Genomic DNA, 16325 nt, shown 5'->3' with positions numbered 1-16325 from the left:
TACATTTGCTCATCCCACCTTGGACAAGGCACACACATAAAGCATGTGTTTTGCAGCTGTGCAGTGCAGAACTCCAGCAGCCATCACAGTGGGGAGAAACAAGGACATTGAGACTCCAATGCAAGGGTCCATTTTCTCCCAGCCTGACTGTGCGTCACTTTGGGAGGGATACGCACACCCCACAGAGGGTCTTGACTCAGGTAATGACATTGTGCTTTCATTGTACCTGCACTGTACCACAGCACCAATCTAGTGCCACTACGTGCAGCTTTTTGGGAGAGACAATTGTACAGAACTGGCCATAACCTCTCAGCAGTTCCACCCCCTCTGCCTGTATTTTATCGCCAAAATGAAAGCACTTCTACTTTACATTTTCAAAGGCATTTGCCTCAACTGGTCAAAAGCGGAAGGAGGAAAGAGAAAACTAAGCAATCATCTCTCATTTGAGTCAGTTTATTTCAGTATGACCATTTCTGTATGAAGTCTGGGAAAGGGTGCTGAAATGCACACCCAACACACAAACTTGTATTTATTCTAATTCCGATGGCAAATCTGCTTGGTGGGTGACAACTCAGAAAAGCAATCTGGAAAGATATGTTACATATATTTCCCATTTCTTCAGCAGTGACTCTGCAATCACTTTTGCCTTGCAGTTCATTGGTTGTACTCACAAATAAAACTAGCAAAACAAAAGAAATGATCCTATTTATTTAAGGACAGTATCACTGAGGCAAGAGCAGGCAGTAACATCCCAAGTGATACCATGCAGATGATGAATTGCTTAGATTACAAAACCAGAGTGTGCTAGCTACATACATGCATACATACAGCTCAGCTTTCTAAAACTGACACATTGGCCACGTCTGCTAATAACACTGTGGTCCAGATGGAAAAACCCACAAACTTTCAGTCCCAGGACAAAAAAAAAAAAATTAATAAAAACTTTTCCTCTGAATAGGCTCAAAGAAGAGCCCAAAATACAGACATTTCTCATCCAACACAAATACCAAGATGCCATGGTGGTAAGCAGAATAAGGAAGTAGAATTCCATACAGTGTTCATGGGTATGTGCTTATCTATTTCAAATGGAGCAAAGGTACTGTCCGAAAAGGGGAGTACAGCTCAGTGAAGCTAGCTCTAGAAATATAGTTCACACCAGGAAGCAGAGAAGACGGTTTGGTTTTTTTTTAAACAAAAATTAAAGTTTAGTCGTTTCTCCAATTGATCTCTCCCGCTACTGAACCAATCCCTTGTTACAGATGCTACTACCAAATTTGCAGCTTCAAGAGACAGGCTTAAGTAGCCACTTGAAGGGCAATACTTACTTTCCCCTGCTAGCATGGCACAGCTTCCCTGCATCCAGCCATTTCTGCCGGACTAGCTCCGGTTTTGTGTGGAAACAACCTCCCTACTCATTGCAGTCTGGCCACAGCACAGACACTTCCATTCCATTTCCTTATCACTGACTTTATCCCAGGGCTCCCTGCAACTCTTGTGGTAGAAAGATTTTATTACACTTATTTGACAGCAAGGGAATTGAATAATTTTCCCAAAGTCACAGAGAAAATGTCGGTAATCAGCACTGGGACTTGCACTGTTGTCTTTGGAAGTTCAGCTGAATCCTTCAAAACACAACTGTCCTCCCACCCATCCTTCTGAAAGAAGAAACTTTTTCATAACCCCTCTGAGCATTCGTACTATGTGTACAAACCACTATTTATTTCTTTGCTCCATCTAAAGGCACTGACTAACCCTTCTCATTGGTAGGGCACAAAAATCTGAGGAGTGAGGTTACAGAGGAAAGCTCTGTACTATCCAAGGTCAGGAAATGAGCGGTACAATCTGGAAAACACTGGCTGGGCAAATTTAAAGCAGTGCTGACCCATCTTTGCACCAGCCAGCATTCACCTAGCAGATACTGATGCTTCTCCCTGACCTAGAAGCATCACGGGGTCATATGAACACACCTTCTCACAGGGAATAAAACTTCTCTAAAGTGCAAGACATGGTCTTGCCCCTCTGATGAGCAGTCTCACTTTCAGAGTTTCATACCAGCCCCACGTGCTGCAGGATCTTGTTCCCACCTACAGCTGTTACCGCAGGGGAGGACTACGCCTTATGAGAGCAGTCACTCAGCAACTGCTACATCTCATCTCTCATCTTCAGCTGGTGGGTAAGGAATTCTCCTCTCAAATCAGAGAGGAGAATCCAGGCTGGAGATCCTGATTTTGACACAGGAAGGCATGAAGTTGGTAGCAGGAACCAGCCATGCACTCAGCATGTCAGAACAGCAGTTCATGGCCCGTGTTAATGCGGCTGTACTACCGTCAGTTCCAATACATGCCTGGGCAGTGTCTGTGACTGAATCACCCACAGAGTCTGCTTCTTTGTGGCACATCATCTTAGGAGGCACAGAGCATGTGTGTAACCTTTAATTTTGCACAAGATAAAATCCCCATGCATGCATACTTGGCATCACGCTACTTCAATGCCTGCTCCAAGTGCCCCTGGGGAAGTACCCTATTCAGCTGTTTCACTCAGTCTGTCATAGCTTGCTGAAGATCCAGAGGGGGAAAAAATAGACATGCAACTTTGGAAACTGTCAGTGAGACCCCTCACCATCTGATGAAAGCATTTCTCTTTTTTGGTTTGCATCCAAGCACGCTTATTTCATTCAAATGCTGGAACAAATGGGTCTGCCTGGTGCTGATCGTCAACCGCAGCTGAGCTGAGCTTGATACAGGGCTCAAAGGGATGGGCAGAGAAACACAAGGGCCTTCCGACTGAGAGAACACAAAACGCTCCTTCAAAATTGCAACTGTCTGGCAAAGAAAGCCTAAGTATGATCCTACCTGATTTTTCAGGAAGCTGCATCACATGGTTCCTCTATATTATCAAAATACATGCAAATAGCCCCACTAATTTAACCTCATTTACTACACATGCATGTGTCTACAACTAGTATCACATAACTGTCAAGCATATGCAATGCACACTTCATGCAACAAAGAATATCAAAGTCATCAAGACAAAAAAGGTTCCCTTACCTTTGGGCAGTGACGAGGAAGGTAAGCGTTTGCTCCTGCCCAGACAAATGGCTTGTGTCAAAGATCACACTGAACTCATACTATGCAAAGAAAAAACAGTATTTAGAAGCATTATATATTGTTTCAAAATATATTTATTCTGAAACTTCACATACATTTAAGTGGCCTAGTTGCACAAAAGTAGGGTATTTTGATATATTTTAGAAAGCCTCCTCTACTGTAGAGGAGCTTTTAAATCTTAGCAGTAGTGTCTCTGTTCAAATACTAGACAGTCCAAATTTTCCTTCATTGTGAAAATGCCTTTAATACAATTGCCATTCAAAGGTATTTCTTGAGGAGATCATCTGCCAGAGAAAGAGTCTTCCAGTACAAGGGGATCACTACCTGAAACTACCTCAGCACCAATCTATACATTACTTGCTGGTGAAGAGACCTTTTAGGGATATAAAGATCATGCCATAGGCCTGCAGAGAGACTTAAAGCAACCAGCACAAGCTAAAGCAGCATTCAGGGTACTCATCATAATGGATAAAATCAGGTGCTAATTTTGAAAAGAGAATCTACTTTGATGACCATCGTACCACTACCTTGGCTTTTCCATGCAACAACATTTCTACCTAACTCCAAAATAATTTTTGGCTAACTGAAACAGTTTTGAAATTCATGCTAATTTCAACGGCTTCCTGAAAATAACCTGAGGATAACCCAACTATGTCATTCTGAAGCAAAACACTAAAATCCTTACATTCCAGATAACATTTTGTTATCCAGATAACATATTTTGCATTTATGTTTTCTATTCTATTTTAAATCTTTTTAAATGTTTCTAAAGAGCATGTCAATAAAACACATAAACCAAAAAATTTCATGTCATGTTAAAGAATATGTCAAATCAAATGGAAAGGTTTAGTTTTTGAAATTGAAATTTTCTGAAAAAATTTCAGGCTCGTTTTGTTCAGGTCATCCTGAAGTTACTCCTCATCTTCTCACCTTTCTGGTTTGGTCATTTGTACAGCTCAGTCTAGTGAAAGAAAGAACCCATCTGGATTTCTAAATGTTATGAGAGAGTTCATCTTCTACTACCAAACAAAATCCTCTTTAAAAGCTACCAGGAGACCATAATATGATAAAATCATTACGAGATTTTCATTGTAATTTGAACAAATCCAGCTGTATTTCAATGTGAAAGAAGACAAAACTAAAACCAGAATAAGGCAATATAAACAAGAGACTCCTTTTCTAATTTTCTGCAGAGGAAAAACCTATAGTTTTTCAAGAGCATTGTATTGCAGTGCATAGGGTACTGCCACTGGCTCTATCTCATGGGAAAGAGGACAGCTACCCTCTGTAACTGTGAGAGGCTTGGATATCTGGGTTGGAAAGCTACAGAAAGTATCAGTAACAGACATTTAACGGAGCAGTTGCCCTTCCAGCCACTCCTTGGAGACAAAGAGGTGAATGGACCATCACTCTGCAAATGCAAACATCACAACATTACCGTAGATTTTGATCTCATGAAAGGAAATCCCACGCTGCACTTGAGGAAGTCTGACTCCAGCAACTCACAGGCAATGCCGAGCTCCTCCTGTAAGAAAATAAAAAAGACCATGAGACGATAGATTTGGGGAGAAAAGGAGGATTACTAAGCAATACCATTGTGATGAAGTATTGTAGAAAACTAAATATTTCCCACCATAGCACTGTTATTCCCAGAAAACTAATACTCATTGAATAAGGAAAAGTGCAGAGTTGCACTTCCTTACTCCACCTCAGTCAGACCAACACTGGGAAGAAGACGACCACCAGAACATTGCTCTGAGAGACAGATCATGGGGAAATACTGCATAACTAAACACATTAGAGTCATGGGATCAACCCAAGTTCTTGGGTAACTCAGACCATCAGTCGTTCCCTCTGTTTATTAAAAGACTGCTTTCAAATGGTCTGGAATACAGGTGCCCCAAGGTAGTTTTTCCAGGTACCAGTATCATAAAGAGAGAATTGTGTTGGGAAACAGTGACCAAACCACGCCACGCACAGATGCTGGAAAAAACATTAAACTCATCCTGGTGTCATTCACTGCCCTGACCTCTTTCTATGGTCCACAGGATGAACCACAATGATATGGATACCAACCTTCTTTAGTGATACAATGGCAGCACAGATAAAGTAGGGGGGTGAAGCTCTCCTAATGTTAAACAATGACAGACTATGAACATTGTCAATAACACAAATGAAAAAGGTTAGACCAGCCCTATCCTGCTTGATTGATGACTCCAGTAAAACAACAAAAATGCTTCTATTGAATGGAAAGTGTTCCATTGCTCCATAAAATAAGTGCCTGGCTCCAGGTTAGCATACCCTCATCTCCAGATTATCAGAGAACAGTTTTGTGCTTTGTCACTGTGAACAACTTCATGGCACTAAATTTCAGGATTAGGATTCAATTCCAGAATCCGATACGCACTTTCAGCAATTGCCTGCTATGTAGGCACCTTTGTGATCTAGGTGTCAGCACCTGAACCGTAGTCAAAGGACGTAGAAAATCGTTCAGCAGCACAAACGTAGATGTTTAATTTCGACTGGGCTGAATACCTCCCTAGGCCCTAGTATTGACTAGATCATCACTGGAGCTATGGTACTGATGTTATGCAGCTACAATATGAATGCCTAAATTTAGACATCTAAATCTAGAAATTAACTCTATTATAGAATCATAGAATCATAGAATGGTTAGAGTTGGAAGGGACCTTAAAGATCATCGAGTTCCAACCTCCCTGCCCTGGGCAGGGACACCTCCACTAGAGCAGGTTGCTCAAAGCCCCATCCAGCCTGGCCTTAAACACTTCCAGGGATGGGGCAGCCACAACTTCTCTGGACAACCTGTTCCAGTGTCCCAGCACCCTTACAGTAAAGAATTTCCTCCTAATATCTGATCTAAATCTCCCATTTTCCAATTTAAAACCAATACCCCTTGTCCTGTCACTACACTTCCTGACAAAGAGTCCCTCTTCGGCTCTCCTGTAGCTCCCTTCAGATATTGGAAGGCTGCTATGAGGTCTCCCTGGAGCCTTCTCTTCTTCAGGCTGAACAACCCCAGCTCTCTCAGCCTGTCTTCATAGGGGAGGTGCTCCAGCCCTCTGATCATCTTCGTGGCCCTCCGCTGGACCCGTTCCAACAGGTCCATGTCCCTCCTGTGTTGAGGACTCCAGAGCTGGACACAGTACTCCAGGTGGGGTCTCATGAGAGCAGAGGAGAGGGGTAGAATCGCCTCCCGCGACCTGGTGGCCACGCTTCTCTTGATGCAGCCCACGCTGTGGTTGGCTTTCTGGGCTGCCAGTGCGCACTGCCGGCTCATGTTGAGCTTCTCATCCACCAACACCCCCAAGTCCTTCTCCTCAGGGCTGCTCTCCAGCCATTCTCCACCCAACCTGTATTTCTGCCTGGGATTGCCATGTCCCAGGTGCAGGACCCTGCACTTGGCCTGGTTGAACTTCATGCAATTTGCACGAGCCCACCTCTCCAGCCTGTCCAGGTCCCTCTGGATGGCATCCCTTTCCTCCTGCGTGTCGACCGCACCACACAGCTTGGTGTCGTCGGCAAACTTGCTGAGGGCGCACTCTATCCCACTGTCCACGTCTCCGACAAAGATGTTGAACAGCACTGGTCCCAGTGTCTATTCTAGACATGTAGCTGAGAATCTCTTAGCTACAGGACATATGATTTATTTGATCTCTTCTTGGTGTCTACAGCTGTTTGTGAAGGCCAGGCTCTGTGTTCTTATGCACATTTCCCAAATCACTTCAAATATGAGTTCTGCTTTAAATATGTACTTCAAATCAAGCATTTACAAGAGTACCATTCTCCGCTGGAACAAGCACATGTAGAAGTAGCTTACTGAACCATCGACTCAGGCTGTAGGCATCTCCAGGAAATGCCTCTCTGCTTTTCACATTCTGACCTGAGCACAGCGTTAGAGCTCTACAGACATTACTATTATCTTAATTACGAGTCTGACATTATTCAGATTCTTGATCTTTTAACTGCTTCCTGTGATATCTGAAAGACAAGGTCTCCTTTATCCTCAAAATCATGGTTCAAATCGGGGCACACATTTATAGAAAACTATAGCCCTAATGTTACCTTTCTTATCTGACTGAGACAGCATTTCACTGGTTTCATATGAAAAGAAAATAACGTAAAGAGAAAATCCATGCATGCTTAGGGATGCCTGATGGCATGATATTACTCCAGTACTACCCAAATGCCAGAACAGCAGCCTCCACATTCAGCTTCTTTATGGATTTGTTTCCTTGCAATCTTCAGTAGGCTTCTATTTGCAGAAATACAAAAGATGGCACTGCCCAGCAAATCAAATATTTCAGTCATACAAAGCTGCCGTCCTCATATGCTGTGTTAGATTTTCTTCTCCATTTAACACAAAACAGCAGAGCAAGTGCTTCATGGTGAAGCATCCCCTTCACTTGCCTTTTCCTCTGGGCAATCTGGGCGGTTCTCCAGTTTTTTGCGAGTGATCAAGTGAATACAAACTCTAAGCAGCTGCGTAACCAAATGAAAAATTTCCCAGCCACTTCCTCTGGGAACACTCTTGGTTCTGTGTTGTTCAAATGTCCCTCACTGTCTGTGGCAACCTATGAACTCTCTTTCATCAGCTCCCAGCCTCTGTTCATTCAAGAGGGGTTTCTATTTACATAGCTGTCTGGTGGTGACAGTGACCAGACAGACCCAAGAGGCTGCCTCCTCTCCTCAAGGCCATATCACTTCAGAGATGTCAAAAAACACGATAGCAGAAAGTAGTCTCGGCTTGATAATGGAAGAAGTGCAGTTCTTCATTTTGCAGCCCTGACAGCAGGCAGGCAGATGCCCGTTGTTTTGTAATGGCCTGTTAAGGAAATGACAGGTAATGTTGCATTGGCTGGTTTTGCTGTTGTTGCTTGCAACAGCTTAATGGATACAATAGGATTGACTTGAATAAAATGATCTTCTGGCTTCATTAGCGTATCATCCAGTTTAACGATCAATATTAATACAACATTACTGAAGTTCAAGTTGCACATTAGGAAAAGGTTCTTCACTGAGAGGGTGGTCGGTCACTGGAACAAGCTCCCCAAGGAAGGCACCAAAGGTCCCCAAGGTCACGGCACCAAATCTGTTAGAGTCCAAGGAGCATCTGGATGATGCTCTTACTCATATGATTTAGGCAGTCCTGCAAAGAGCAGGGAGTTGGACTCAGTGGCCCTTGTGAGTCCCTTCCAACCCGAGATATTCTATGATTCTACTAATGCTGCAAAGTCAAACTGCTCAATGCCAGGAAATAGCAGAAATAAGTTTGCCTGCACCACACCAGTTCAGCCTTCTGCACATTTCTAAATTACACAGGCTACCCAGAAAACTTTTCCCATGGACCCCTTGCTTTGCTCTGTGATTAGGATGGAGAAGTTCAGCTAATGAGTAAACATTTTGTTTTTCCTTCGATGCCTACTGTCTGGTTTCAGGCTTTATTTACAGAGCACTGTTTTGGAGAGAGAGAAAAACTGTTTCTTCATGGAGTTTCCTATGGTGTTCAGCTCTGTAACACGTGGGCACTCTGTAAGCGCTAAATAAATTCAATTTTCACATGATTCCAGCAAACTGAAGGGTTGGTGCTGTCTTACCTAGCAAATAGGGAATAGAAACAGCGCAACTCAGGGCTTCCAGAAATTTTGGACGCCACTTCTCACTGATGTTAGGTAAAGCTTCTCTATGACAATATAACACAGCTGAGAACCCAGTTTATTGCATGAGTTTTCCTAGCAGTTTCTAGTTTTCTTAGACAACATAGCCAAAGGGGTTGGAAGTTTCCTTTCCAATGAGACAGTGTGAAGCTTTATCTGGAAAACTTTGTTTTCTTTCTTAAATGTTTCACAGCATTTCATATTCTTAGGAGAGTCAATCAGACAAACAGCGAGCTAATTAGCCAAATAGCTGTACTATTACTGCATAATAAATGCAGACCTGGTTATGAGAAACATGAAGCTCAGGCTGACTCACAGTCTGTTGCTCAAAGTCCTTTATCACAGAAAGAAAAGTTCCTGATAACTATAACAGCAGCAATGAAACAGTCAAGTTCTAACTGCATTGTAAGGGGCAGATGGAGAAACAACAACTCAACGTAGAAACAACAACCTAAATTCTGCAGCATAATGCTGTCAAACATAATCCATGGGGCATGTAATTGTATGAGCAGAGGAGTAACAAAATGGCCTTAATTTTTGGACATATGTGTTTGAAGTGTAAATACTATGTATGGTTTCAACTGACAGGAAGTGCAGGAAGCTGGTAATGATCATATTAATATAGGGTGTAGCAGCAGCAAGCTGGGAATGTTGCTATTTGCTAAATTTAAGACTTGAGAGGAGAAAATTCAGCAATGATCATGTTATTCCCCATCTCTCTGCAGTTTCAGATATTCGCCTGGTGCATCGTGCAGTCTTCGCTGGGGACACCAGCTGTCTCCTTGACGGGCATCTGTGGCCAGTACCTGCCTCAGGAGAAGCAGGCAGGTGCTGAACATGGGAGCTCTGAGTATATCTGACTATAGGCTGACAATGTGGAATGTGTCTCTGAGCAATGTCTCCTCATGTCCCTAACCCATACACTATATGCAGTCAAATCCTTACTGCCCAAAACAACTCAGATAGATACCTAAGCAGAAGAAAGGGGCTCACAGAGTAATTTGCTTCAGACAGGTAGACAAGCTAGGTCAATCTGAATGCTTAAAACGATGCATTCAGCTTGGTCTAGAAAGCATTTCAACAAGAGTCAAGCATTTTAACCACATAGATAGGATGCTGGATTAGGGGATCATTATCATAACTGAAGAGCAATATCCTTTTGCTGGGCTCACCTACCTGATTATCTGGGGATATAACACATGGAACAACCACAGATTTCGCTCTTTTCCTATCACAGAGATCATAACTGGACTGCAAGAGAACCACACGCTTTTCAGACCACATAAGGTAGGTTATCACTAAGAAAATAGCTTGTCAGCACTAGAATAGGTCATACCAAATAAGTCTTTTACTGCATGTATTTTGGCATTTAAAAAGCCTGTCTTCTCTTAATAGTATTTGCTGGGCCCAATGTTCTCATGGTGCAAATGTAGGACCAGTGCCAAATGGAGCACAAGACCAGATTACTTTAGGTATGAACCTGGAAAAGGCCCCTTATTAGAACCAAAACCTCCTCAAAGACAGCTGCCATTTGTCCCCCCCTCCTCCTGAAACAAACATTTTTAGAAGATTTCTTAAATTTTGTTTACTTTGACCTTGAAGGGTCCTTTTCAACTTGGTTAACTGCCAAATGCAAGACTGAAGAAGGAAAAGAGAATGCTTTAAGAAAACAGGAAGAGAGAACTACTGGTGGAAGAAAGGTTGCCTGGGCTCTGGATAAAACACAGTCACAGGTCACAGAGTCTGGGAAAAGTCTTCATGTTGACATACCACAATGCAACATGTTTCTCCTAATTAAGCTCCCTCTTCCTGAATGCAGATGACCAAAAATGGCCACCATATATGAAATGGCACAGCCCCCAAAAAAATATATTGAACCTTCCTCAGCTTCACCTTGACTAACCATTTTCAAATCAGATTGCACATATTTTTTTCCCAAGGCTGTCTCGTATAGCTCGTATGTGATGACTTACTGATCAGCCACTATACCCTGACCCTTCTCTGCCTCACTTATGTCCAACTTAAAGGGTTCAACTTAAACTTACCTTAAGGGTAAGGCCTTCCTGAGCTTCATCTGGCAGTTCATATAATCATATTGTTTTCACTTTTCCCATCATTAGTGTCATTCATTTCTTTCCCAAAGGTAGAGCAACTCCTCTGAACTGATGAGGTCATCAGCACACTTCCTCAACTTCATCCCCACCCCTGAGTGGTTGCAAGCTCCTGGTTTCAAACACCTCCCTTCAGTAATCTCCCCCAGCCCGTTAACTCCCCTTCAACAATCTTCAGTACCAGACTTCTATCTGTCTGACAACCCTTCTACTAAACTACAACTATCAACAAAAGTAAACAAATATAAAAGCCTAGGTCACTTGTGTTATTTTGCACTCACCAGTGCTTTCACAGAGGTGTAAATTCAGCTATCCTAACACTCATTAATGGCCTGCCAGCTCTCTGCTTTTCTAAGCACACAAGCTACTAGTAGATACTACATCTGAAATGTCAACAAGGAGATGCAACAGAGCAATACTCAACCTGAAAAATGATGCACCAGCTATGGCTCCAACGGATTTTTTTAATAAGTCATACCAAGATATCGACAGAATGTTATATTAATTTCTGAACTTAGGGTAAGTTCAGTACAGCTCTGAATACTGTTGATTATCTGTGCCAGAGTTAACCCCACCTTTTTTAATACTCTTCTGATTAGCTGTTATTTTTGAATGGATTAAAATCACTAATGAAAGGCACTAAAAATATCTTCATTGCAGAATTTTTAAAATAATCTGTGTGGTTTTTTAGAAGGAAAAAACACCAACTTGTTAGAAAACGCATTTACCAGCAGTTTATATTTCCCTTTCCTTGGCTATATTCAAATTAAAGGCTTTTTGTTGATGTTTAGATAGAAAAAAAAGTCTGCCCTGCAAGTCCTGGCTACTCACACATACACCCTGGAACAGAGGAGCAAATGTCCTGGAAGTGTTGATAATATGTTGGCAGAACACTCCTGTTTTGAAGACGTTGAGAATTTATTTAACTCGTTCATTTTTTTGATGCTGCTGCACATGTTCCAAAGGGTACAAAAGAAGAATGGCAAGAGTGAATACTGAGGAACCCTGCACTTGTTGCCAGAGCACACATTCTTGTTATTGCTTTTCTTGTTCTGCAATGCTGTCTGTGAACCATTACACTTGACACCACAGGGGACAGCATCCTCATCAGAGAAGTCCTAAAACAAATACACTAAGAAAATATAACAAAGGAGGGCTACTTGCACTGTCCTCTTCACGCTGTGCTAAGTCTCAAAAGTTAGATACTATGCAAAGTTAGACACTATGCAAAGTCAGACACTACTATATCTTCCCCAGTATATAGACTTTACACCTAACTATCCCCACTAGTTATTTGGAAACATGGGTTCTCTGACCTGCACCAAAGGCAGAGGCTTACATCAAACGCATGGAAACATACAGTTTTGCTAAATTTGTACAGCTCTTATTCTCATCATGGACCCTGACTTAAAGCACATACTTATACCTCGGTAATTCCAATTTGTACTTTTGGTGAATAGGGACACTTTCCCAAGTTTAGATGAACATCTGGGTGTTCTGTCCCACAGGACAATTATATAGACCTGAACTGCATTTTAAGAACTTCTTACTTTTGGGAGATATCACTGAACACGTGTCTGTTCGCAGCTGGTAATCTCCTTCCTACACACTTAGCCAGCAAAGCCGGGTAGCACAAGCACCTCCCATGTCAGGAACCTAAAATAAAAGGCTCACTTCTTTGATGATGTTTGAGGTGGTTTCTTCAGATCACTCTTCCTAATCTTGGTCTAAGCCCTACAGTTGCACTATCAACAACTTTCCCCACTGTGCTTTTCCCTTGGGTTTCCAGAGCATAATTTTTACTTTGCTCCTACCCTTATCTCTCCCTGCCTCACAATCATCTTAATGCCTTCATGAGGCCTCAAGGATATGAAGATTTGTCAACGAATGTGTCAATTCATTTAATAGCCACACCCCGAGCATACTGATGTACTTTCTTCTTAAAGCAACTGAGGTCACCGAAGAATGTGGGTCGCAATTACCCACATGCACAGAGCAATTAGGGATGCCTGAACTACTGAAAGGTTGGGGATTTTTTTTCAAAGGAAAAGATTGGCCCAGGCTGAGTTTCCTTATGACTGTGAGCAAGTGCAGCTCAGAGTAATTTGATCTTGGAGGCTCCTTCTTGTGCATATATCAGCTCTGTTTTTCTACCACAAAATTCCACAGATACTACGCTTTCTCCAAAAAGGAGCTTTGCTAGGTATTTGCTAGGAGACACGGACAGTGGGATAAAGTGCACCCTCAGCAAGTTTGCTGATGACACCAAGCTGTGTCGCGCAGTCGACACGCTGGAGGGAAGGGATGCCATCCAGAGGGACCTGGACAGGCTGGAGAGGTGGCCCGTGCAAATCACATGAAGTTCAACCAAGCCAACTGCAGGGTCCTGCACCTGGGACATGGCAATCCCAGGCAGAAATACAGGTTGGGTGGAGAATGGCTGGAGAGCAGCCCTGAGGAGAAGGACTTGGGGGTGTTGGTGGATGAGAAGCTCAACATGAGCCAGCAATGTGTGCTGGCAGCCCAGAAAGCCAACCGCATCCTGGGCTGCATCAAAAGAAGTGTGGCCAGCAGGCCAAGGGAGGTCCCTTCCAACTCTAACCATTCTATGATTCTATGATTTTAAAACTGCCAGAACACAAAGATGATCAGTGGTACTACTGACCAGGAACTCTTCCTGGCACTGTACAACAATTCAAGCAAAAATCATCTGAAATTACTTAAATGGTGGGTCTGATCTACTTCAGATACCTCTTAAAAGTTGCTCCGATTACCATCCCTGAAAGCGCTTTGGGCCTCTGTTTTATTCATGCAACTAGCTCTCTGATGTCTGCTTTGCCTCATTGTCAGCCTCTCTATTTGCTGAACAGACAGTTAATATTTCCTTTGTGTTTCTGAGCTGGATGCTGCCGGGCACAGACCTTCCCCAACTCCTTTGGCTCACAGCAAATGCCAAAGGCATCAGCAACTTGCTCACATTTGGAAATCTCAGTATCTCACAAACTGAGCCAGCAGTTTGGGGGTTTGGTTTTCCTTTTTTTGCTCATCTGTTTCAGGAGTTACCAATGCACAAAGCAGTCAAAATCCTACTGCCATCACCATCTGGCTCCCAACACTGCGCAAACTGCGGGTCAGACAGAGGAAGGTGCAAGGAAAGCTGCATGTAGTGGTAGAATGCACTGCTTTCCTGGGGCCAGCTTCCCAGTGGTGGTGGCACACAGTGGTGGCGGCACACAGTGGTGGCACTGGGCCACCTGGGAAGGCCACAGGGCCTCTCATAAGCTGGGAGTGCGCAACACAACCTGGGGTGAAAAAAGAAAAATAAAAAATCTTATTACTGATAGTAGGTTTGAAGATGGACTGCAGTGGTCCAGCACAGGTGGCCATGGCTTTAAAAGCAATCAAAGGTCCAGGAAAATATTTTGTGTGCATTTCAGGGAATTTCTGCTCTCAGAGCAAAAATCTCATGAGTTTTATTCAGTTTTTTGACATGTGGTTTACCTGGCAACTTCAAGCAAACATCTTGTGTTCAGAAACTCTTCTGCATGCACTTCTCCACTGGCCAAAGCAAAGAGTGTGACGACGAGTCACACATAAGAAGAAATAAGATGTTCATGATAGAAAGAAATTAAGATGGGTTTTACTCTCTTAACAGGACAGCTCAGTTGCCTGAGCTCTGCAGGTTTCTCCTGTTGCAAATAATTTCCAAACACGGGTGGAATGCAAGTAACAATGTGAATAACATGAAGGACAAGTCAATGATAAATTAGCAGCAATAGCAACTATAGTGTGAAATCTACTGTTAATCATTACCTGCTAAGAAAAATATTCAGAAAGGGAGATACAGACTCAATATGGACTTGTTCAGCTAGACATTGTCATGAAACTAGCATCTACCTAACCTCTTGAATGCATGGATTGAAGAATATTGAATATCCAATCAAACTATACAACAGAATAGAAAGATTTTGTGTGCATTGCAAAGGTCTGTTTTAAAGGTGCCACAGGGATTTCAAGTTTTCCTTTGCTTTTCAATGCACCGATATTTCCCTAACAAACCAAATCAGCAAATGTGAATGTCACACATCATAAATTCTGCAACTCCACAAACTGCTGCTTCACCAGCAAAGACCCTCATCATCCCAGCGCTTACGTGAGCAAGCAAAACCACATACCCGAGTGCGCTGATACGCACACAATCAAATGTGCATATAAAGATCTGGGGGAGTGGGGCATCTGGATCTGTATTCTGATAATGAATCCATCCTCTGATTCATTATGAGAAAATAAGTTTCAAAGGGGGTTGGGGAACCTCAACAGTTGTTTCATTAAAAGAACTAGGGGGAAAAAAAGTTTTCTTTGGCATTAGGAAGAGATTTCCTGTCCTATTCCATGATCTCACTAGTAAATGCTGTAGGCACACCCCACGCCCAAGGCCAGCAAGCCTGGCTTCAAACATCTTGGATTTGCTGCTTATTTTGTGAAAACAACTATTTCTATATATTAATTAGAGCCTCCTGCCTCTTCCCTCCCCTCCCTGGATGGAACCTATTTATAGACCATGAGCTCACCGATCCCAGCAGACATAGCAAATCTTTGAGTAAAAAAGGAGAGAGAGACAAAAACTTTTCTCCTTACTGGATATTCCCAACATTCTTATTTTCTCTCTCTTTTTCTCATAAATGTTTACCTTAACTTGTGGAGAGCTAGTGTAGCAGATTTTTTTAAAGCACATCATCTCAGAACCTGAAGAAGCAGCAAAAATTGTTAGCTCAGCTCACATAAGTGATTAAACCCTAAAACAAGTTTCAGAACCAGTCAACTAAACCAAACGTGGTTTTGTTTTTCCCATCTTTTAAGGGACCTGCAGGGAAGGTGGTGAAGCCTTAAGGCAAAAGGGGGATTTGGTGACACCCTGAGAAGTTTCACCTCCTTTGCTGCCACACTCTCATTTTTAGACCAATTATACTTAGAGTCATAGAATCATAGAGTGATTCGAGTTGGAAGGGACCTTAAAGATCATCGAGTTCCATCCCCCCTGCCCTGGGCAGGGACACCTCCCACCAGACCAGGTTGATCAAAGCCCCATCCAGCCTGGCCTTGAACACCTCCAGGGATGGGGCAGCCACAACTTCTCTGGGCAACCTGTTCCAGTGCCTCACCACCATCACAGTAAAGAATTTCCTCCTAATATCTGATCTAAATCTCCCCTCTTTCAGGTTAAAACCATTAGCCCTTGTCCTATCGCTGCACTCCCTCATAAAGAGTCCCTCCCCATCTCTCACATATGCCCTGTGTAGGTAATGGAAGGCTGCAATAGGGTCTCCTGGAGCCTTCTCCAGGCTGAACAACCCAACTCTCACACAGCCTGTCCTCATAGGAGGGGTGCTCCAGCCCTCTGATCACCTTCATGGCCCTCCTCTGGACTCGTT

General features: G+C 43.0%; 1 protein-coding gene across 1 annotated transcript in view; it reads right to left on the bottom strand.

Annotated features, from left to right (window-relative positions):
- ITGA9 (integrin subunit alpha 9) overlaps positions 1–16325 on the bottom strand; it is a 233601-nt gene that overhangs the window by 51449 nt on the left and 165827 nt on the right. The window contains exons 19-20 of the mRNA XM_074150461.1: positions 4546–4632; positions 3048–3127 (exon numbers count right to left, since the gene is read on the bottom strand). Of these exons, the coding sequence (XP_074006562.1) occupies positions 3048–3127; positions 4546–4632 (167 nt within the window). The remainder of the gene's footprint in view (positions 1–3047; positions 3128–4545; positions 4633–16325) is intronic.

This window comes from Numenius arquata, chromosome 7 (genome assembly GCF_964106895.1).
Source record: "Numenius arquata chromosome 7, bNumArq3.hap1.1, whole genome shotgun sequence".
NCBI classification, from domain to species: domain Eukaryota; kingdom Metazoa; phylum Chordata; class Aves; order Charadriiformes; family Scolopacidae; genus Numenius; species Numenius arquata.
The sequence above is the reverse complement of the archived record's forward strand: the minus strand, read 5'-3'. Positions and strand labels throughout refer to the sequence as shown.